The 23,370-nt window shown below is 31.0% G+C and overlaps 2 protein-coding genes across 3 annotated transcripts; both read right to left on the bottom strand.

Annotated features, from left to right (window-relative positions):
* Window positions 1-151: 151 nt before the first annotated feature.
* LOC137831500 (ethylene-overproduction protein 1) lies at window positions 152-4,879 on the bottom strand. Its single transcript, XM_068639205.1, has 4 exons — window positions 2,062-4,879; window positions 1,543-1,834; window positions 1,144-1,453; window positions 152-841 (listed from the first exon to the last, which is right to left on the bottom strand). Exons 1-4 carry the CDS (start codon window positions 4,047-4,049, stop codon window positions 621-623), a joined length of 2,811 nt encoding a protein of 936 aa, XP_068495306.1. The 5' UTR covers window positions 4,050-4,879; the 3' UTR covers window positions 152-620.
* A 7,088-nt stretch (window positions 4,880-11,967) lies between these two features.
* On the bottom strand, window positions 11,968-15,144 carry LOC137831502 (pentatricopeptide repeat-containing protein At2g30100, chloroplastic). 2 transcript variants are annotated; one of them, XM_068639208.1, is made up of 4 exons: window positions 14,731-15,066; window positions 14,524-14,610; window positions 13,781-14,439; window positions 11,968-13,203 (listed from the first exon to the last, which is right to left on the bottom strand). In XM_068639208.1, exons 2-4 carry the CDS (start codon window positions 14,537-14,539, stop codon window positions 12,430-12,432), a joined length of 1,449 nt encoding a protein of 482 aa, XP_068495309.1. In that variant the 5' UTR covers window positions 14,540-14,610; window positions 14,731-15,066; the 3' UTR covers window positions 11,968-12,429. The 2 variants fall into 2 exon arrangements, with proteins under 2 accessions (XP_068495309.1, XP_068495308.1); XM_068639207.1 differs by having other exon boundaries at window positions 13,781-14,610; window positions 14,731-15,144.
* Window positions 15,145-23,370: the final 8,226 nt, after the last annotated feature.

Genomic DNA, 23,370 nt, shown 5'->3' with positions numbered 1-23,370 from the left:
AGTGTACCTGATGTACCAAGTACTATGGACCATGGATAACAACAAACCGAGAAGATAGTTTCAAAGGAACCTTTAGTGTGCACCCTCCCATTTGGTCTGTCACGTTCTTTCAAAAGGGACATGTGAATTTCCCAGTTGCAAGGTGTACTACTTTCAAAGAAGGAAAAAGTGATTATTCGTTCTTTCTTTCTCATTTGTCAAAAAAAGGCAGGAAACAAGTGGTATGAACCTCTTTAAAACCCTGTAAACCGTACAAGAGGATGTTTAAATAGTGAGACAGATTCTATAAATATGGCTCACAGAGATACATATCAAATCAAGTGATTTACTATTCTGAAATTCTTGTGATTTACACCTGAATCATCCTCACTATTCGATAATATAACACATAATAACTTAAGTGTCATTTGTCCATCTTTTTCTTCATCCATTCAAATTGCATCGCTTTTTGCTTTTGTTTCCACAATCCATATCCTCCATCCCTTTCTATCTTTGTTTTTAGATGATTGTTCCGAGATTTCTGATGTAAAATATCAATCATTTGGAAATTCTCTATTCCCCATCAGTTGTCTAATCAAGACCTCCACATTTTATCCTTCTGATGCTCACATACTGAAACATTAAAAGTTCAACTTTCGTATCCTTCGATATATATCAAGTGTGCCTGCATGGTTTGGGTCTAAGCAGAGAGCAGCCTGACAGTCTTGTAGAGCAGATGATAGGTCCCCCATTGACTCATAAAATGCTGCTCGTAGGTGAAGCATTTGCATGTCAGGCTTGAATTTTATGGCCTTGCTGAGTTCTTCTACTGCTTCAGTTTCCTTTTGCTCATCCATCATCACTGGTCATACATGTGAGAGGTTTGAAAAATACGAGGTTGGAAAATGGTAGAAATGGAAGAAACTGAATTTACTTTGAGAAAATGATTTCTGTTTCAATTTCTGTTTTCACTTTTAATAAATAGATTTTGAAATACAAAAGCAAGGACAGTAGATAAATTGTCCTTTAGGAATTCAGATTCTATAAACTTGTTAATTTATCCAAACTTCTTAAGTAATAATCTAAATACAGATAATTAAATTGAATGTGGTTAATTAGTAGACTCAAATTACAGTTAGGAGAGTGAGCAATAAGAGAAAGTACCTGCTGCTCTATATCTATATGGATAGGTTCTTAAAGGATCGAGTTGAGTTGCAACATCAAGATCAATCTTTGCCATCTCACGGTCACAGTATTCTGATCTTTTCTCATATGCTGAGGCATTGCTCTCTGCCTTCTCAATTAGCCTGGTCATCTCATCATATGCAGCTTTTCTTTGATTTTTCTGATGATAAACGCGTGCTAGACCTTGATGGGCTCTTGTGTGCCTAATTGCAAGTGCACTCTTGTAGCATTCTTTTGCAAGCTCAAGCTTACCACAATCCACATAAATACTCCCCAAGTTATTCAATGCCTGCAAAATATTGCACAAGATAATCAAATAACTGCACAACACTCACTTCACTTGCAATAGACATAGTGTTAGTATAAGAGATCACTGACTTGTCCTTTGCGAAGACCGTCTGAAGGACATTTAAGTGCTTCTTTTAGAAGCTGAATAACGTAGGAAGAAGATTCAGGATCCAGAGTTGCATCTGCCAACACATATGCTTTTAGAAAAAAAGCTTCAAATGATCTCTGAATTGCAATGGATCTGTCAGCCCTCGCCAAAGCTTCTTCGCGATAGCCAGTGTCATACAAGATCCATCCTTCATAAATTAGCCTCTCTTGCATTGAGCTAGAGTGGTTTCTAGCCATCCGCAAGCTGCACATTGCAGCCTTTTGACAGTTTAATCTGTGAATTTCATACATGTGAGGATTTCTCTTGACATTACAAAATATAACTAATTTGACTACTGAAAAATAGCTACATTGTAACAAAATTATGGACATTTCACAGTGTAATAAGCTAGTCAAATTGAAACATTCAGATCGGACTCTAGTCCTAAGGATAACGTGACAATAAACACACAGAATTGAAAGTCATAGAGATATTTGTAGTTCAGTTATAGATATACTAACCTCAATAGGAGTAGAGACTGACGAAACTCTAGAAGGCTCTTTCCAGGCTCATTCTCTAGCATCTGATGTATAATAGCCAAAGAACCAATATCATCTACACAAGACCATTGCTGGTATAACTGCATCCAGCAATCAGCCTGACTCTTCTGCTGAACTCCACGGTTTAGAAGTTGGAGCAAGTATTCCCCTTTGATCTTCCCATGTGAAGTTATGTAATTCGGTTCAATGGTTAGCATTGCCCGAATATCTCTCATTGCACTGCCATAATCCTCAAGTGCAACATTCAACCACGCTCTCAATTCTAGGCAATCAGGGGAGAGTTTAAATCCAATAAACTTATCTAGCTCTGTAATCCCTTCCTTTATCTGCTTCTCCTCCACCTTTGCTAGTGCTCTATATTTATATGGAAATGAAAGGGAGGGATCCAATTCTGTTGCAACATCTAAATCAAAACTCTTCTCCTTTCCCATATTGTATAGTGCACGCTCCTGATACATCCACCCAGCTGGTTTATACTCAAATATGAGAGAACTAATTAACTTATAGGCTGAATATGGTTGGCCCTGCTTGTACTTAGTTCTGGCCACCCCAGCCAATGAATAAACATGACCCTCCTGAACTGCTACCTCAAAACAGTGCTGAGCCTCTTTGTATTCTTTCCTTTCAAGCAATACACACCCCAATTGGTGAAATGCTAGGGCTGTCTGCCATCTTTCTGTAGCACACTCTCCCATTCTCTCCAGCAACATCACTGTTGTTTTAGACACCATGCTTTCCTCCATTGCCACCTGGCTCAGGAAGTAGTACAATAAGAAAGAGGCACACCCCACATTGGCTAACCTTTCCTGTGCCTCAGAGCTGCAAAGTATTTTTGCCACCTTTGGATTATACAGAGAATTTGGAAGCTCCCTGAGAAACACTTGTAAGCAAGCCACTACAAGAAGGGTGGCTCTCTCTTCCAATCCATACTCAATAAGCACCAATGCATCTTCAACATTCACAACAATTGAAGCCAAATGGGCTTCACAGGCAGCACTCATCTCCTCACAACAAAATCTATTGGCAAAGGACAGAAGCTCCAAAACTGTCATTGGGCAGAAGAGGTCCAATCTTTTGATCCTGCTGTAAAACTCCACCGCCCTCATTCCCTTTGGACATATCCCATTTCCCGAGAAATCAATCTTGCTCATTTTGGACTCAGCAAAGCCACCATAGAGCATAGCATTAAAAGGGTCTGAAAGAGCAGCTATCCTGCACCTGACACAACTGATTTCTTCACTCCCAACACAAAACAGAACATCACTTTCCTCATCTGACTCACACACACTCTCAGTACAGGTTTCCTGATTTAGCTCTTGTTGACACTGGCAGTGATCATTAACTGAACAAGGACGAAATCCGGATTCCAAATTCTTCTTTGGACACTCAAGAACATAACCACCACAATCCATTGAACACAGACCAACAAGCTCATCATCCCTCCTCTCAAACCTCAACCATGCTGATAACACAACCTTGGAGAGCACATCCTCAGCATTTTGGCATGCTGTCCTGAGACATCTTCTAAGTATTTTCTGATCACCATGGCCGCGCAAGAGAGAGCACTGTTCCACACACATTACTGCTTTGGTGGACTGTGGACAAAACTCCATGCGCTGATAGAACTCTGATAAGGTCTCCACAAGATTTATGGGCTTAAAGTGAGGTTCTATGGATGGTTCAATGGTGTCGGTGGAAGGGAGGTGAAGAGGGACCAGGTTTGCAAATAATAAGGCTGAATTGTTGTTGGTGCTGGATTTGGTTTTTGACCATGATGGTATTATGCTTCGGTTCCTGTTAAAGTTGTTGTGAGGTTTGGTTTTGCTGCTATTACCACATATTGGTTCCGAGCCTTTGTTGCTATTGCCGCCGTTTGTTTCTGATGAAGTAGAACTGAGAGCATGAACTTGAATGCTCTTGAAACGTTCGGTGATCTTGAGCCCACGCATCTCTGATGAATTGTATGTACTTTGGTTTCAACGCCCTTAGCTCAAGTTCTGAGCTTTGAATAAACACAAACATTGGGTGCGATCCTTTAAGTAAAGAAACTTCATTTTGCTATTTTGTAATTTTTTCTTGCAGGCCTGGAGCAACATAGCTAAAAAGGGAGAGGTGAGTTTGTAGGTTACAGGGGCCACAGAGTTTTAGTCTGCAAGAAGAAAGGGAATGGTATTTGTTGATGGTAGATGGGTGATGATGAAGAGCAATGGCCTAAACTGAATTAGCGATCTCCTTTTTTTCTAAAAAGGATTGGAATTTTCCAGCTTTGGATAATGTATGTTTTTAGAATCAGAATAGGACTCAATACACACTGAATGAATGACAAGGTTGGTGTCTTTGTGGTGTAAATAAACAAAGTTAGCAACTAGTAGTTCAATTTCTAGGTGTGATCAGGTGAAGCTGCTATGCTCAAACCAGTGTCATTAACTGACTCCACTTGTGACTTCACACACAAAAAGAGACACACACAGAGAGAGAGAGAATCACATAGTTACAGATCCTTGAGAAGAACCACTCCAATTTGGGACACCAGCATGCTAATCTGGTCAACTGGTTCCATGATCATTTTTCCTTTTCTTTTCTTTTTGTTGTATTAAAAAAGTAGGACACAGAGTCACAGGTTATTTATTTATTCCACCATCAAAGTGAATCCTACCTTAATGATGAACAGATTTCTTCTTTATTACCTACGCACCTTTACCTTAATTTATCATTATTATTCAAATATTCGGATTGAGATGGAATTGCATGCCAAGCAAAGTGCATAATAAGGTGGAGTGAGTTGTGTAACCAATCCAATTATTATTTTTATGTTAGGTGGTCTTATCAACACCAAACATGCATTCACTCTTTAAAATACCCCTCTCCCCTCCTCAAAAGATAATTGTATAATAACAGAAAAAGCACTCAAATTTCACATTTTCCTTTAAATAACTACCCTTTCTCTGATCTAATCACCATAATCACTATGAGTTATCTTGTTTATATTGGTTGAATGTCCAATTCATGTGTGGTTCTTTATTTGTTTTCCCTTGAGAAAGATATAAGGTGATTTATTGTATATTATTTGTACAACATATGATCCAATTAAAATGCATAACATATAATATTATGTGTTGGAAATAATTGAAAAGGTCCACTACATCTCCACGGCACATGAATTTGGAGGATATGATTGGCCACGTCTTAATAAATTAAGAGGTAAAAAAACATCAAATCTGAATACATAAGCCACTGGTGCTACTCTTGGGGCACCTAATTATTGATGGGTCAGGAAGATGGTAGATTTAAGCCTTTGGAAAATATTTATTTAACTTTCAACCATTAAGTATGAGGGTTCTTTGGCATAGAGATTCTAGCAATAATTGGATGTATGTATATATATGATGCATGTACAAAAGAATAATATCTGCATGTCAACACAAGTAGGAGTATATTTACTCATTTCAAGGGAACAAAATGACAAGAAAAACTATCACACACCACTAGAATCACCATGTGACACAACTGAAGCATGTTCTTCTCCAGTGTTGCCCCCACAAGGATAACTTAAAAGCAAATTGTGGAAAATGACTCAATTGGCTTTCATAAAAAGTTGTAGTAAAAAAACTCTGAATATCTATCTCACACTCCCACATGCATTGTATTGAATGATTCTTGAGCACAGTTAAGCCTCTGTATAAAAAAACCTTAATTAAGTAAAAGCAAAAATAATCAAATATCACTGTTATACCTCAGACATTTTACTTATCATTCTGTTAGAAACCATGTCATTCTATCTTATCACAATTACAGAAAACAGTTCATATTTATAAAATTAAAAAAAAAATGAAGTGAATCTCTTTCCATAAGAAACAATTCCTCAAAATCTATGCAAATCTGGATAGTTGCTAATTCCTGTGTGGCACAGAACTCAAGTCTTTTTGTTTGCAGCACCTCTTGGTCAATGCTTTTTGAGAGTATCTTATAGCTTTTGACACAACTTGGAAAATTCATGGTTATGTGTGTTCAGATTACAAAAATAAGAGTTAAAAGAAAAGAGGCTAAGCATGCATCTAGTATTAACTTACATTAACATTTTACTATAAAGCAAAACTGGAGAAAATTTTATCATTCTTTTCTCTGTGTAACTAATCTCATTTTAATAGAGGAGAGTCCATAATGATTTTTTTTGTAAGCTTCTTTTGTTCTAAGTGGAGAGATTAAGAATATTTACAGATGAGTAAACATGTGCAGAAAAAAGTATTTTCATCACTCACCCAACTTTTCTTACATTTTATTTCCATCTTAATTTTCTTTTCATGTAATTATTTTTCATCATTCATTGTATTTTTAGAAGAAAAAACTATTTTTCAAAGTTAGATGTTGCTGAAGCTTGCATCTGCATAGGTGAGCTGACTGACATAGTCTGCAGAGACAGGAACAGTAGATGCCAAATTTAAGGATCGGTGAATAAGTAATAAATAGCCACTAACAAATTAGCATCACTATATATTTCTTTGTCTTGTGTTGTTTTGCCAAGAAACTGAACACGTAGTACATGATCACGTGATGATAAAGAAGTGCACTCATGATGTCAATCTGATTATAGTTGCAGTTTCTTGGTTTGAGCATGAATGGACTTTCAATTCATTAATTTCATCACACCTTTGATGTGTCAGTCTTTGCTTCTCAGTACTAATGCCATGATCGGGTATTTCTTCTTTATTGGGGTGAAAGTTTAGTGCAAAACAAATTTTATTTGCGGTTAAACATAATCTTATCTTTCTGTATTTTTTTTTACTATTTGTTTTGAATTCAAATACGAGAGATAACATCGTTATGTTAAATTATTAATTATTGTCTGTTTTAAAGATAATATTTTGTCACAATTTTGTCAAAAAATCTTAAAAAGTCTTAAAAAGTTTTGATAGATTGAAAGAGAAAAAATATATAAACTGTCACTTATCTCGACTTTTAAACGATATAAAATTATATTAGCATTAGTAACACAAATCATTAAAAGTTATAAAATGTTTATGTAAAAATACATAAATAAAAATATATTATAGTAGTGTTTAATATAAAGAAAAGAGATATGCTAGAAAAGTAAGACTAAAAAGAAAAACAAAGAACTTCTTAGTTTACACACTTTAAAAATGAAAATAGTAAATATAACAATTTATTATAAAATAGATATAATTCTTATTAGCTTAAAACCCTTAAAAGAGATACTCCCCCACAAAGTATTAACTCATGAACTTTCATTTTTGTATTTCTTTGAGAAGAAATATAAAAATTGTGGTCCCACACTTTTTTTTATGTATCTTTTGTTTTTCATTTTCATTCAACTAAATAATACTTTTTATTTCATTTTTCATTGGGTTCATCTCTTTTTCCTGTTTTTCTTTGCTATTTCGCCTTTGCAGCAAAGATATTCAGAAGTAGATTTATGATTGATGATCATAAAATTTGAGAATAAAAGAAGAATATTAATATAATTGGTTATGTATATATTTTCAGGAGAAGTACTTGGTACTTCAACTATATTCTTGCCTTTGAATATAAATTTTGATTGTACATATTATTACTCAAACTTCAATTTCAATTAAACTACATTTATTTATAACATTAAAGAAAGTAAATATGAAGATTGCAAGTGGAATAAGAAAAAGAAAGTAGTAATGGAAGTAGTGTGATTGAAATAATTGAAGTGGAGTGGTAAGGTAGAAATGAATGTGAAGTAAATGCAAGAAAGTGAGGTGTGGAATCAATAGTAGAATACAGTTGAGTTAACAGGACTTTGCACCAAATTAAAAAATTGTCTACTTCAATGCTTTTATTAAAAAGTTTGTTTTTCTTCTTCCTTCATAAAACAAAGTACAATTTGATGGAGCAACACATTTTTTCAAAAGCATAAATAGACAAGCAATGATAGTAGCACGAGAAAAAAGGTCACATGTCACATAATAAAATAACATAAATTTTTGTTGTAGCACCACCTATTTTCTCATTATGATTTATATTTCTTTCGATTTTTGTGTTTCTTTTTAGTTCATAATGTTATGATGTGCCATCAAAAATGCAATATTTAATTTGTTTAACTTTCAAATTGTGTAATTTAAATTATTGTTATTATTTATTTATAATCTTCTCTATAAAATCACATTAAAAAATATTTATAATATTTTTCATAGTGTAGTGGGAAAAAAAATATAAAGTCAAAAAAATTGCCTAATTAAGGAGGTGCCTCTTAGTCCCCAAAGTCCAATGGAGAAAAAAAAATATACACATCCATTATTTCTTGGTCACTTCTTATTTCTTTTTTAATAAACTTTTGTCATTGTGTTTTTTACATCCGAAAATTTTATTCTAAAATAAATAAAAGGGTGACTTAAGAAATTAATGAAATTAAAGAAGGAACTCCCACCACATACATATGAGCTTTTTCTTCCTGCACCCCTTAATTTCTACGTACACGCCCGTATTTTTGAAATACCCTAATTTTTGCAAAAGCCATATTTATGACCTGGTAACCAGAGCCCAAAATCTATTCCACTTACATACTTGGGCTGTTATTCTCACAAATAACCTTTTTTCGGCTTCTTCTTCCTGCACCCCCACGTTTTTCTTCCTATACCCCACAATTTTAAATATCCCAAAATTAACGTTGACCCATAATTTAAAAAGGGGCACGGTGCTGGACTTCAATTGTTATTGTTCATCTTCATCATTGAATATCAACTACTGTGGAGGATCTTTGTAATTGTTTGGAGCAAGGTGGAGGAGTACGCAACGTTGCCGAATTATTGTTTGGGTTGTAGAGGTAAGAGTTAAGTTTTTTTTTAAGAACATGGTGGTTATGGATGGGGTTATCGGATATCGGTATCTAGTAATGTATTCCAGATTCATGAATTCAGAATTGATTAAATTGTGTTTTCCGGATGAGGGGGTGTTCTAGAAGTTAAAATCATAAATTGTTGTTTTCCGGATTGCTGAATCTAGAAGCCTGAATTGTATTACGGATTGGTAGATCCGGAAGTCTAAATTGCATTATGGATTTCTGAATCTGGAATTGTTTTTTTGTGTTATAGATTCCTGAATCCGGAATGGTCTTTTTTAATTATGGATTGTTGGATCCGGATTTTTACCAGAAGCATAAATTTGGGATTTTACCGTATTTTGTGATGCGAAATTCTACCGGATTCTATAATCTTGAATGTGGAAAAGCACTTACAAAAACAAAAATCCATACAAAAAATGGATGTTTAGATCTGAAAACAAAAAAAAATTATTTACATTTGTGAAGAGCACTCTAAATCACGAAAAACAAATGTGTGAGATTGAAAGGAGAATGGTTTAGAGGTACCACTAGTGGAAGATGAAGAAACACATTGGTGGCAGGATTCCCGTTGCGCAAGAACACCACTCACCGTCTTCTTTAGGATTCTTTTAGGTTAGGAATATTTTTAGAATTTTAAAAACTAATAAGGACAATTTAATCTTTGCATAAGAGTGTGGGGTGCAGGAAGTAAAATATGGGGGTGCAGGAAGTAAACCGTTGGGGTGCAGGAAGAAACTGCCCCTTTTTTTTCCCTCTGTTTAAGATATCCTCAAAACATATTTCAATTATGCATCTTTAACAAAATTTTGTGGAGATACTCCGCAAAAACATATTTTCCTTATATATGTTTTTTTTATCGGCAAGATTTCCTTATATATATGTTAACAATGTCTTTTTTTTTAAATACAAAAAAAATACATTTTTCTATGAATATTATGGTTATACATATGGAGTATATAGTTTTGCTATGTATTTCAAAAGAGAAGTGAGAATAGACAAAACTGTGGTGAAAATAACATACCCATGCTAGCAAAGCTCAAGACATATTATTAGACAAAGATACTAGACATATATTATTAGCACCTCCATATCATCAACTGTTAAAAGCATTTTTAACTTTTTAAAAAATGTTAAATAACCTTAAATAAAATATAATATCATTTTTTTAAAATAATCTTAGTTGTCCCTCGCATTTCATACCTCTTCCAACCGCAACACTTTCATTTTTCTTTAGCGGCAGCATCATTCTTCTTTAGCGGTAATGTTTGAGATAACAGTTTCATCACTTGAGTGTGTAAGATGGTTGACGAGAAAATCCGTTGTATTCGACTTTCTTCAATGCGAAGATTTTTTTTTTTAATTTTGTACTCTATTTTTGCACCTCACTGAGTTTTTGTTTTGTTTTGTAGCTTTCAAAAAAATAAGCGAACAAAACACAACCAACACTAGTGAAAATACCATAAAACTTATCTCAATCAATAACGTTCACCACCGACCATCACAAGCATCTACCACCACTTGAAAAAAAAAATATATCACACTTCTCATCTTACTCAAAAAAAAAAGTACTGCTAAAACTAAAAAAAATATATAGAGAGAGAGATGCAGAAAAAAAACAATGGATACGCAGGAAGAATTTGTTATTGTGTGTCTAACTAACAACCCAAAGCCTATTATTACACAAAGATACATAATGTGTCAAAGGACAATTGCTTCCAGCACCCAACAAATTTAGACATTCACCCAATTAATGAGATAAAATGACCAAAATGTTTTAATTACTGAGGTGAAATTATCAAAATGCCATTCTTTAGTTTCCTGGAATAATTTTTCAGGATATATTCTTGGATTCTGTTTACCAGAATTTCTTTTTCATAATTATTTTTGTGTATTCTGGGATTGTTTTTTCAAGAATAAGATTTTGGTTTTCTAATTCTAAGTCATAATTTCATTTTTTAAAATACATAAAATTCCGGATTTTTTAGAATGTATTTTTTAATTCTTGATTTTCAATTTTTAAATAAGGAATAATTTTTTAATTTCAAAAGTTGATTGAGTTGAGGTCTAAAATCATTAGATGCAGCTGTGTCTAATTAACAAAGCCCAAAAGCTTATAACCCAGAAACAAAATGAGAAATTAAAGGGAAAAAAATACTTAATGTTCCAAATTTTTGAAAAGATAAAACATTTTCCAATTTTTTTTTAATGAATTAGTCGTAAAAAACAACTGGTAAATTGTATTCTTAATTATTTCCCTATTCTAATACCAATACATATTGGTCAAATGTCCAATATCAACTAAAACACTTATATCCAATAAAACTATAAAAAAAAAACATATAGACATGTATGATATAAAAATGTTCTCCATAAATCAAACAAGAAAGTGTTTTCTCTATGAATTCTTTAATTTAGTTTGCACAATTACAATTATATATTTATTATATTACAAACTTTTCTATATCTTATCTATCCTCTAGTTCTTCCCTTCCCTGTAAAATCAAATTTATTTTAGATATATATATTAAAAAATATGATCAAAAGGAAAATAAACTAAATATGACGAAATATTCCCATTATAATAAGTCTCAAACAAAAGTAGCATTATTCGTCAATAAGGAAATTTAAGAAAACATTATTGGAAAGAAAATCCAAAAAAAAAAAAATCAAATTCCTAAACCACCACAGGAAATAACAAATACCATACTTCTAAAGAGTCAAGGAATTGTATAGATATCAAATTCCACAGAAGTTCTAAGAAATATAAAATTCATCCCTAATCAGCACAAAATTGTAATCAGTACAAACAAATTAAATCATAAAAAGAAAGCATTAATCAAACTAAGATGATCATAAAAGAAATTACACCAGAAGGTGCTGCATTTCAACAATGAACTATGGTTGGTTCAATAACATGATTCATTATAAGTAAAGAAAAAAATTAAAGACATAACATACAAGAAGAAGATATGACAGTGACTGCTTCAACACCGAACTTTCTATTTTTTTATTAGATTTCAATAAATTCAAATAAATAAAAGAACTTATTAAAAGCAATGTATTAGTAATTCTCTCCAAAATATTATGACATCATCCATCAAATACACAGGTAATTCATTCCAGAGAAGATACAGATCATCATATACAGTACAATATTGTTCTTCCACTGGTATTGTTCCATTTGACATTAAAACTATACAAAATTATATAGGTAAGCAAGCACCAGGAAAATCAGTGCTCCAGGTATACAAATGTGGCTCAAGAACAGAGGGTTGGCATAGTAACAGTTCATTTTCCATCTGCTGATATGGAAAGTGATGGAACACAATGGAGTGAAATGAATAAGGAAACAAAAAAGGGGTACTTTTGATGTAATGGAATGGAACATATTCCTTAATGTTCCATTCCACCTATTTTAGGAAATCCAAATAGTGGAACCAAGTACTATCATCCCATTTCATTTCACACTATTTTGTTCCTATCTATCAATCCATACATACACAGTCTTAGAGCATTTTCACAACCCAAAGCTTATATTTTCTTATATACAAATGTACAAGACAAGGTCCAATAAGATTTGCATCAGAGAGGGACTTACAGAGCCTGACATAAGTATCTAGATTTCCATATTGCTGGATCCTTTTCCTCAAACCTTGTAATACAGCAGCCCTATCCAAGTATTCCGGATAGAATCCCAACTCAAGCATTTTCATGACAGTCTCTGCTGCCTCAGTAAAATGCCCGCCTTTTATATAGCCTCTTAACAACCATGACAAGCTTTTCTTCTTCTGTGGCGAGTTTGCAAGCTCCAACCGTGTCAGCAGCCTTGCTGTGGCATTGACCTCTTTCTGTGAAGCACAAATGGCAAGAACTATGTCATAGAGATCTCCATCTGCTTCCTTACCCACAAGCTTCATCTCCCACAGCTGCCTCTCGGCCTCAATTCCATGACCAGCACAAATGTACATAGCAAGGAGCCTCTCGTGGACCACTCCATATAGTGATGGTCTGCCATCTTGTATCACCCAATTGGACAACCGCACTCCATCGGCCAATAGATCGGTTTGATACTTCTCAGCAAGCTCAACATCTTCTAGATCTAACTCGGTCACCAACCCGGCCCTTGTGAAGCTTTTCAACTTGCGCAGAGCTTTGGCAAATTCATTCAGTTCTTTAACCACAGCAGTCATTGCAACAAGGTAACTATAGACCTCTGGCTTCAAACCAGATTCTCTAAATCGAATCACTAATCTTACTGCGCTTCTATAGTCACCCTCAGCCTGCAAAATAAAACACTCACAATTAACACATCCGAAGATAGTCCTGAAATGAAACCGTAACAAGAATCCAATAAGAGTTATGATTTATAAACAATGGGGCAGTAAATTATCATAATCTTCATATTGTTCCACAATCCAGGCTAAGTAAAATAATTGATAATCAGAAAAGAAATTCCCTAAACATCTTTGCGCCAAGAGTAAATAAAACTACGTAAAGTGGATACTAGACACAATAGGCTTATGACACTAAAAGAAAAATCAGCTACCAGTCACACACAGCTCTTGCCCCAAATATGACTAAGAAAATAGAATTTGGCAGTATATTTGAGTAAGGGAAGATCAGCAAACAACCCAAAACAAACTATTATAGATACTTACGGTAAAAACCCAAAAACACCAATTCTATGAGAATAACAAGCTAATTAACACATCATATAAGTCAAGGGAACCAAATGATAAATAACCCCCCACAATGAGTCGTTCAACTAAGACTTTCCTCAATACTAAATTCAATGTTTCAAACAAGAGCTAACTAACTATCCAACGAAGTAAAAAAAATCAAATATCAAATGCTTACCATCATCTTCCAAGCAAGATACCCCGTTGGCCCTCCTTTATGCCCTTCTTTGTCCTCAGAAGCATAAGGGATTCCGCGCCTCAAAACCTCTTCCACAAACAAAACAGCACCTTCCTTCTCCCCCATTTCCCAATACAAGGAAATCACCTTCTCAATCATGCTAAAACCCGGCCTCAAACCGACACAATCCATGTCCACAAGCAAGTCAATCACATCACCCACACCATGCTGCTCCTGAATCAACTTCTTCACCCAACCACACATGATGGAAACCATGAGCTCCATGGTCTCCTTGTCCACCCTATTCTCCTTCCTCAGCCAATCAAACACCTCCAATGCACACCACGAGTCCCTCCCATCCTGAGAGAAATACACCAACACAAGCTGCAGTTCCCTTGCAGACAAACGGTCATTCATCTCCTCAAGAATATCAGAGGGCTCTCTTGTCATCCTCTCAAGCTCCTCAATTGCCTCGAAGAACCCATCACCCATTTCATCCTCCTCATCATCACTGGTCACAAACTGGTCCAGCTCCACCGACTTCAGAACCCTAAAACCCCTCACTGAACAGTGTTTTGCAGCAACAATGGAGGGGTTTTGGAACTTAAAGGATCTAGCACACACCCCATTATAGAATTTGAGGGAAAATCCACAGTGTGCTGCAGGAAACATCAAAGGGTATCTCTGTTGTGATGGCGAACCAGAAGAAAACACAAAACCCAATTTGAAATTTGGAGCAAAACCTTGAGCGTAGGCCATTTTTCTTCCCCCTCTCTCTCTGTACTTCAGTAAATTCAATTCAGTGGTACAGAGAAGTGCCCATGAACAACCTACAAATAATAATAACGGGAAAATGGAAAAGATTGAAAATTTGTTTCCGGGTTCAGCGAATTCTCAAGTGAATTTAAGCCCTAGGACAGAATAGGAAGAAGAGAGAGAGAATAAAAAACCTGATTTTCCCACAATTTTCTCAGCATCCAAACAAGATGGCACTGAAACTTAATCCATCCAACTAAGAAGAAAGAAAGTGACTTGCGAGCAAGAGAGAAGAAAACTGAAGGGCCATAATTATTGGCATAAAATCTCAAAGAAAGAGATTAAGTGAACAAAATTCGAAAAAAAAAAAACAGAAAAATAAAGAGGTCGCATGTGTCCTTTGGCATTGAAACAAAGACAGAGACAGCAGAAGTTGCAATTGCAATTTGCTTTGGTTGCTGCTAAGGTGAGAGAGGGTTTATGGGCTGAGAATACGTGTACCAAACGCTACGACACAGTTCTCATTCACCGTTCACTGCTTATTAAATCTGTCAAAATTATATAAAAAAAGATTAGAAGAAGGTGCTTACTCATATGTTATTTGGTATACATTATTATCATATTGATTTCAACAATGATAATGTACCTTTAACGTGTTATTAAATCTGTGAGAAAAAAACGTGTTATTAAATAAATTAAAGGTTTGTTGATAGTGTACAATCATTGACCAAAGGAATTATAGGATATTGATAATGTAGCAAAGAGGGAGACAACTTTAGGTACAAACATATAATTTGTCAACTTTGAGTGTACTTTTGATAGAAATTATATAAATGGATAAATTTAAAAAAAGGCCATTGTAAAATTTACTTCAAAATAAAGAAGTAGATCACTTGTATTATTAATAAGATCGTGTTAGATTTAATTGATGGTTATTTGATTAAGTATAATATTTATGTAAGAATTAAAGGATGATAATTTTAAAATAATTAATAAAAAAAATTGTAATGAATCAATTTTAGAATTAAGATTGAATTAATAATTAAAATAATGATAATAAATCAATAACATATGAATAATATCGAAACATAATATCATAACTTTATAATATTAAAAACTAAATTTAGAACCTAGTTTTATATATTCTTATTATTAATTACATTCATAAAACTAATTAAATAATTTATTTTACTTCTTTTATAATATTGATATTGACAAGTAATAAAATAATTAATAAAATTTATATTTATCTATATAATATATATATAATAAATGAATAAATAAAGTATTATTTCTAAACGGTGAGAAATTCAATAATAAATATAAACAAAAATAATACGTACGATAAGACATGTATAAATAGAACAAATAAGATTGTTGAAGGTTTAAATGTATTAAACTTCTTAATATCAAATTACTAGTCGTTTCAATAATTAACATCATGTTAATAATAACTCACGAATTTTTTCATTGCTTAATCCTCTTTGTAAAATCATTTTCTGTTCAAGATTATGGATATTGATTTTTCTTATTGTAAAACCATTTTCTAAAGAAATAATTAAACTTCTCGTACCATGTTCTAATAACTTGGTTTAACTATATATATTATTTTACTTATTTTAAACATGTGGAAAAAAATTGTACTATCAAAATCTTAGGAATTTTTTCACATAAGTTGTTTTCATGATGTCATTATTGAAGAATTAACATTTATTTAATAGAGTTGCATATCATTATGAGAAAAAAATGCCAATAAGATGCTTATAGCCTCTAATTTTACTATAGGTGCATAGGTTTTTGTATAGTTTTTGTCTTCCTGATTTGAGTACCTTTTAGCCACTAATATAACTTTATTCCTCGCAACATTGCATTGTTCATCAAGCTTGTTGTAAAAGACTCACTAGGTTCCAACAACTTTCTTGTCCTTTAGCAACTTCAGAAGCTTCAAGAGGCCATTCTTCAATAATTGATCAAGCTTTTGTTTCATGGAAGGTACTTAGTTTTGATTATCTAACATTCATTGACCATTTTAGATTTCAATTGATGGATGAATGTTGAGTTTCCTTGAAGCATAATCTCACTCAAACCTTCTCAGTTGGAACATAAAGGATGAATGATTTTTTATCATCTCAGTGTTTTTGTTTGTTGACTCACACCTTTCAACTTAATCGCCAAATGTTGTGTTAGATGTACCTTTAATGTTGTCTAATCATGGATCATGTACACCAACAATGTTTAACTAGAGTGTAAATATGTGCTTTTTTCCTTCATCTTTTTTTCATTATATGCTTGCTAGAAAATGCATTGTTTAACTCTATAATTCCTTATTGGAATTGTAGTCATTAAACCACACATGGATGACTCCTTCAACTATCATTATCCCAAAGTTGTAAAGTTTGTAGGCTTTTGAAGTTTTAAAATAACAAAACATGATTCATTTATCACTTTTGGAGTTAAATTTCCAAGATTGTCCTTCTTGTTCAAGATGAATCACTAACATTAAAAATGATAGAAATATGATATATTGATTTTTATACCTCTCCACAATTCATATTCGAAGGCTTATTTATGTAAATTTTGTTTTGAAAAATAACAAGTTATGCTTACTACCTCTGTCAATAAGTGTGTAGAAAATGAATTAGAATTTAACATTAGTATAGTCATTTCTTTCAATGACGTGTTTAATCTCTATTGCACCATTTTGTTGTGATGTTTATGGAGTCAAAAAATTATGATGAATACAAGTATCATTAATTGTTCAAAGCATTTGTTTGTGAACGTTCCCTTATAGTCACCTTTGATAGATGCAATACACAAAGTCTTTTTATTTTTGAACATTTTTATGAATTTTACAAAAGGCCTTGGAGGTTTCATGCTTGTGGGTAAGAAATCTAACTTTAACTCATGTTCATTTAGTCATTTACAATAACAAGACCATATGTATGTATTAGCTTAAAAGGTCTTTATAAATAAACTTTGTTATTGTTTTGAAAATATATTTTAACTTGTTTGCCCTTCATTCATGTCTCACAAGGAATAATGTCTTTGAAAAACGTATTAGGCAACACTTTCACGAGTCAAGCTTTTATAGCTTTGAGATTAGTGTCAAACTTGCATGACCATAATTTTTAGTTAGACCCAATAATCTTTCTTGAAAAAGGTCAGATAAGAGACCTTCTGAAATGATAATTAATTTAGATATATTTTGTGCAAGTTACCTTGTCTCTTAGCATAAAAGATAGTAGGCTTGTCATTTGTAACTATACACGTGTTTTTGTTAAAAAAAAATATTATATTAACTCTCGCATAATTGACTTATGCTAATAAGATTATGTATGATATTATCTACCAAAACAATATTTTCAATATAGAGAATAAAATTCATACATATTTGTCCAATACATATTACTTTCCTTTTTGGTTTCTATCAAATATTGTTTGCCCTCCTTTTTTCTCATCTAGAAACATCGATCTTTCTTGTGTCATGTGACATGAACACCCACTATCTAGGTAACATGACAAAATGTATTTTTTTTTTCTACTGACTAACCATGCCTACCATGCCTACAATATGAATACTTTTGCATTAGGTGTCCAATTAAACTTGGGTCTTTTCATGTTAGATTTTGATGTCTTAAATGCACCTCTCACATTACAAACGAAAAATGTATGAGATTTTGTTTTATCTTCTTCATGGTCTAATCCTCTTTTGTCTAAGAGTGTTTTTGAGATGATCTTAATAATAAGTTTAATCTTTTATCCCCATCAACATGATTTTTATAAGATTGTTATTTCTAAAATTTGGTCATCTAATATTTGAGAATGATTATTTTATATGTATTTTCTCTAAAGCTTTTGACTTTTTTTAAAAAAAAAGAAGTTTTCCTTATCTTTATTTTTAAAATTTGAAATGATGGTTTTAATAGTTCATTATTTAATTTTTCATTGGTGTCCAAGATATCTTCTTTAGAATGAACGTCATTTTGACATATCAAACTCTTTTAAATAACTAAACTTAAGAAGTTGACTTTGATATCCACTACAAAATTAGCTAAAAAGGTGGGACTTTGAATAGAATTGATAAAACAACTTGGATTTTTTTTTCAAAAAAATCTAATGAAGTTGTTAGAAGGTCATATGATAGCTTTAAAAAAAACAAGTTTACAGTATTTTCATAAATAATGAGGTCATATAAGAAGAGTGAGATTATCACCATTTCCTAGACTACTAACATATAATGATTGATATTGTGACAAAATGTAACTTTTTGGAGAAAAAAATCAGTGACTGATTTTAATTATAAAAATATGTGACTAATTGAATGACAAAAATTAGAGACAAAAATAGTAACAAATTTAGCAACCAATTTTGTTATTGGTTTAGTGACAAACTTTTCATCTATCTAAGTGAGCAATGTTTTAGTTATTAAATTAGTCACTAATTTTATTGTTTTTTTTTATTTTGATTTTCCAAAAATAATTTACCTAATAATTTTTTACATTTAATTTTTTCCAAAAATTATATTATAATTTATAAAATATTTATTTTAAAAAATATAAATTTTTAATTTTTAAATAATAATATTTAAGGTGAATACTAAATAGATTTACAAACATGCTTAACATTTTCATTAAATATTTTTTATCAAAGAAAGTCATTATATTATATAAAATAAATACCTAACTATTTTTATAAATATATACAACATTCTAAAAGAAAATTTGAGTTCATAAAACTCTTTGGAAAATTCTTTTTTCAAATAAGTATAGTAAAGGTTGGTAGGAGGTCGTCCCAGTAAAAACATGTTTGCAACATTAAAGATTACCAAAAACATATAACTCAAAATAATAGAGGTCTTTGTTCTTATGATCAATGCTATATACTACTCAATTTAGTAATAGAAATCAATTGTGGAATGAGTGAAGAAAAAAAAATTAATGACGTAAAACAATGACTAATTTTAATGATTACATTTTAGTCCAAATAAGTAACCTGTTTTTTCATCGCAAAATATTTCCTAAAATTATATATATATTTATTTTAATTCAATTAGCAAAAAAATACTTCAAAATACTTATTTTTATAAGATAGAAAATTATTAATGTTTCAATATTAATATTTCTCTAAATAATTAAACAGAATAATATTGATATTTAATATTGTGCGATTTAGTAATCGAGATGAGTTACCAATTTAATTTAATGACTAAAAGTATAAGCAATTTAGTTACTAAAATCAATGAACGATGAACTTCACTGAATTTTGTGACTAGTGACTAATTTGTTGTGAAATTAGTTAATGTTTTTTTCATTATTAAATCAATCACTATTTATTATTTTTATTTTAATATTCTTTTTCAAAAATTAAAAATAATTATTATTAATTTAGATCAAAATATTTCTTTTTAAAAAACAAGAAAATTATTAAATAACAACTAAATTTAAAGATAAAAAATAATTAGTATATTTTAGATTATAAATTAGTATTTAAAAAGTTAATAAAAACTAATTTAAAATATAAAATAGTTAATAGCTAAAACCTTAATAACTAATGATTAAATATCAATTTAAAAACTACTTTCTAAATTTTTATTAATAATAGAAATTATTTTAAATACTAATATTTTTTTAATTTATAAAATAATCTTTAACTTAATTAATATAATAACTAATTATTTTAATCTTTATCTTTATAATTAAATTTTATTTAATAATTTTATTGTATGAATTGAATAAAAACTAGTGTATAGTAACTAAATATTCAAAATCGATTACAATAGTATTGACTATTGAATGGCATAATAAAAATCATATTCATAATATAAGATGGGAAGGACATCAATAATAGATAGGATGGGAATTAGATCAATAATAATATCGTTAGTGATTACATTTGACTAATTTTTTTTATAAAAGACACATTTTTTTTAATATTTTGATTGTGGATAAAAATACAACTTATAGAAATAATTTTTTTAAAAGATTATATATAGTTTACTTTCCAGAAGCATAAAGGCTATAAAAAAAAAACATTATTTGAGAATCAAGTTAAAAAAGACAAGGATCAAATGGTTGTGATAAGACTCTCCTTATAAATTACATAAATTATGCGACGTTATTGAACTCACTGAAAATATCATTCTTTAGGCTATCTATAGAAATCTAGTATACTACACTAATTTTGAAAAATTAATAACGTTAACACCTCCAAGTTTTGGCCTGAACTTCTAATGTTTTCACAAATTTCACCTTATTTTGCATTTTTCTTATGACAAAATGGGGTTTGATAGATATTACAAAGATATTATAAAGATAATAAATTAATGAAAAATATGAAAAACAAACCTTCTTCTTATACTATAACTTAAAAAATTTAAATCAAATAACCTACCTTCTTAACAATTAATCAAATAAAAACTATCTTTGTAGCTCAAGATCAAATATATTTTTATATCTATTAAGGTCTTTATCATTTTTTTTACTTGGAATAGTTCAACAAGCTTTGTCCAGAATGACACTAAAAAAATTCATTTCTAGTTGGAGGGTCTCCACCTTGTAAGTTTGATGTGGAAGACTTCTATTATCAACTATGTTGCTATTCCATTTTTTATTTATTTCTTCTCGTTTTATTTTTTCTTCCTTTATTATTTGGTAAATAAGAAAGACAAATGGATTCTAGTTGGTTACATCTAATTAAAAAACAAAATAATTAGAATTTGTACTGATCGGTATGGAATGAAGGATGAAAGTTTTAGCATCCGGTTAGTGTCGATCGACATGACCAAATTCATTAAGTCCAATAGAGGATTAACAAGTCTAAAGTAGTGGTTAAACATTAGGTAATGTGTTCTTAATCATGATCCAAACACTAATCCGGTCCAATAACAATGAATCCATAATAATCATATAAATAGTCTTAAGTTTAAGGGAAAAAGTACGTTATCATCACGCATTAATTACACTCAACATTGAATACCGAAATCTCACTTGAGCATCAAAATGTCTTTTACATATACCATATGAACTGAAAGTTTGCGAGAGAGAGGAGGACAACAAGAGAAGAGGAGGAAGTCGTTCAATGAGGTGAAGAAAAGACAGAAGACAACTGACCACCAACTAAGAAGAAAAGTAATAATTCTCTTAATCACCACCATCTTTAGTTATACTACTTTCTATGAATTATAGGGTTGCCAACAATATTTCTTATATTATTTTATGTGAAACAAATGCACTAGATATTAGATCCATTACCAATTTATAACTATAATATATTTTTAATTTTAAAAAAATAAAATAAAATAATGAATTAATTTATTCTAATTTATTATAATTATGTATGCAAAAGAAATCTACAGAAGAAAAAAAAATATAAGATGATATAAAAAAACAATTATATTAGTTAATGACAAGAAAATCCTCAATTTGAATGATTAAATAGGGCAACTTGGTTAATTAAAATTTCTATAGCATTCTTAATATTGATGTTGTTTATGTGAAGATCCTTTGCCTGAATATTCATGTGTGACAAAAATTAAGGGTCATATTAACAAGACCACAAACTATGATATTTATCTAGATTTCAATACTCACTAAGAAGAATACTCCTTCACTTTGAAACTGATCCTTAGCCAGATGGGAACAAAACCTTCATTATATACAACCAAAGTTTTCAAAAGAAAAGCCAGCAAAATATTTTTTGTTTTGTCCTTTTATTCTTATTAAGGATAGATTTTCTTTTTTGCATCTTTTGATTTTAATTTTTTAAGAAATTTACAATGTTTGAGAAAATTTCAAGCAAAAAATGATACAAAATATTAATTTACCTTGATAGTAAAAAGAACCAAAAAATATTCATTAACATATATATATCATTTGAAGCAGAATCCATACTATGAGCCATCTTTCCTTTTATGTAAAATATACAATGAAAATTGGATTGTTAAATAAAGGATGAACGTTTAATTTCATTAATAAGAACGATGTAATTTTGTTGATTAAAAATTTGTTTCCACTAACTATCATTCCATTTATGATTTTCTGTCTTGCAAAAGAATAGATGGAGAAAAGTGAGATGGTATAAAACTGAATGAAAAAGAATGTTCCTAATATGGATTCTAGTCTAAAGGATGCTAAACAATTCCAAGGACTTTATGAGTTCTAATATAGAACAAAATATGTTGGATTCTAAGTTAAGGAGGTATGTTAATTTGTTTTGATTTCAAGTTATAATTTCAATTAAAAGATTTGTTTTAAATACATATTATTTATTTATCTTCATATTTGTATAATTTTGTCAAACTGAATTTCTTATGTACCCTAAAATTGAATTCTTCCTAAAAAGACATATGTTCATGTCTAAAACAAAATAAAAACAACAAAAGAATAAAATATACTCACATTAACAATATCTCTCATCAAACATTATCATTTCCATTATCTCAGTGAATATGAGTTTTCTCATACTCGCTTTCACAGTAGCAACATGACTGTTGAACAAATCCAACATGTTAATCTTTAAACGACTGTTTCTTCCTGCAGCTCAATATATTCTTTTCTTATCTCCATAAATTTTTTTATATTAAAAATGTTCTTATGTAATATTTTGAATTATATAATTTGGATTCAAATTCGTAATTAGCTTCTAGATTATGTAATTCATAAACCTTTTTTCATATGCATGATTAGTTTTTGGATTACATAATTTAGAATTTTTTTCAATATGAGATTAGTTTCTAGATTATGTAATCCGAAAATCTTTTTTAAATACATGTTTGAATTATATAATCCGAAAGCTATTCTCAAATCCAAACTCTTAATTATATGATTCAGAATATA

This window comes from Phaseolus vulgaris, chromosome 6 (genome assembly GCF_000499845.2).
Source record: "Phaseolus vulgaris cultivar G19833 chromosome 6, P. vulgaris v2.0, whole genome shotgun sequence".
In the NCBI taxonomy this organism is placed as follows: domain Eukaryota; kingdom Viridiplantae; phylum Streptophyta; class Magnoliopsida; order Fabales; family Fabaceae; genus Phaseolus; species Phaseolus vulgaris.
Note: the sequence above shows the minus strand (reverse complement) of the source record. Positions and strands in the feature narration are given on the sequence as shown.

What these genes read in the sequence shown, in the direction of transcription:
- LOC137831502 (XM_068639207.1), bottom strand. Translation starts at nt 14,539, where the DNA reads ATGGCCTACGCTCAAGGTTTTGCTCCAAATTTCAAATTGGGTTTTGTG. An exon ending in ATCTTGCTTGGAAGATGATG is followed by an intron (nt 13,204 to 13,780) that starts GTAAGCATTTGA and finishes TTTATTTTGCAG; the next exon opens with GCTGAGGGTGACTATAGAAG.
- LOC137831500 (XM_068639205.1), bottom strand. Translation starts at nt 4,049, where the DNA reads ATGCGTGGGCTCAAGATCACCGAACGTTTCAAGAGCATTCAAGTTCAT. An exon ending in ACGGTCTTCGCAAAGGACAA is followed by an intron (nt 1,454 to 1,542) that starts GTCAGTGATCTC and finishes AATATTTTGCAG; the next exon opens with GCATTGAATAACTTGGGGAG. An exon ending in ATATAGATATAGAGCAGCAG is followed by an intron (nt 842 to 1,143) that starts GTACTTTCTCTT and finishes ATGTATGACCAG; the next exon opens with TGATGATGGATGAGCAAAAG.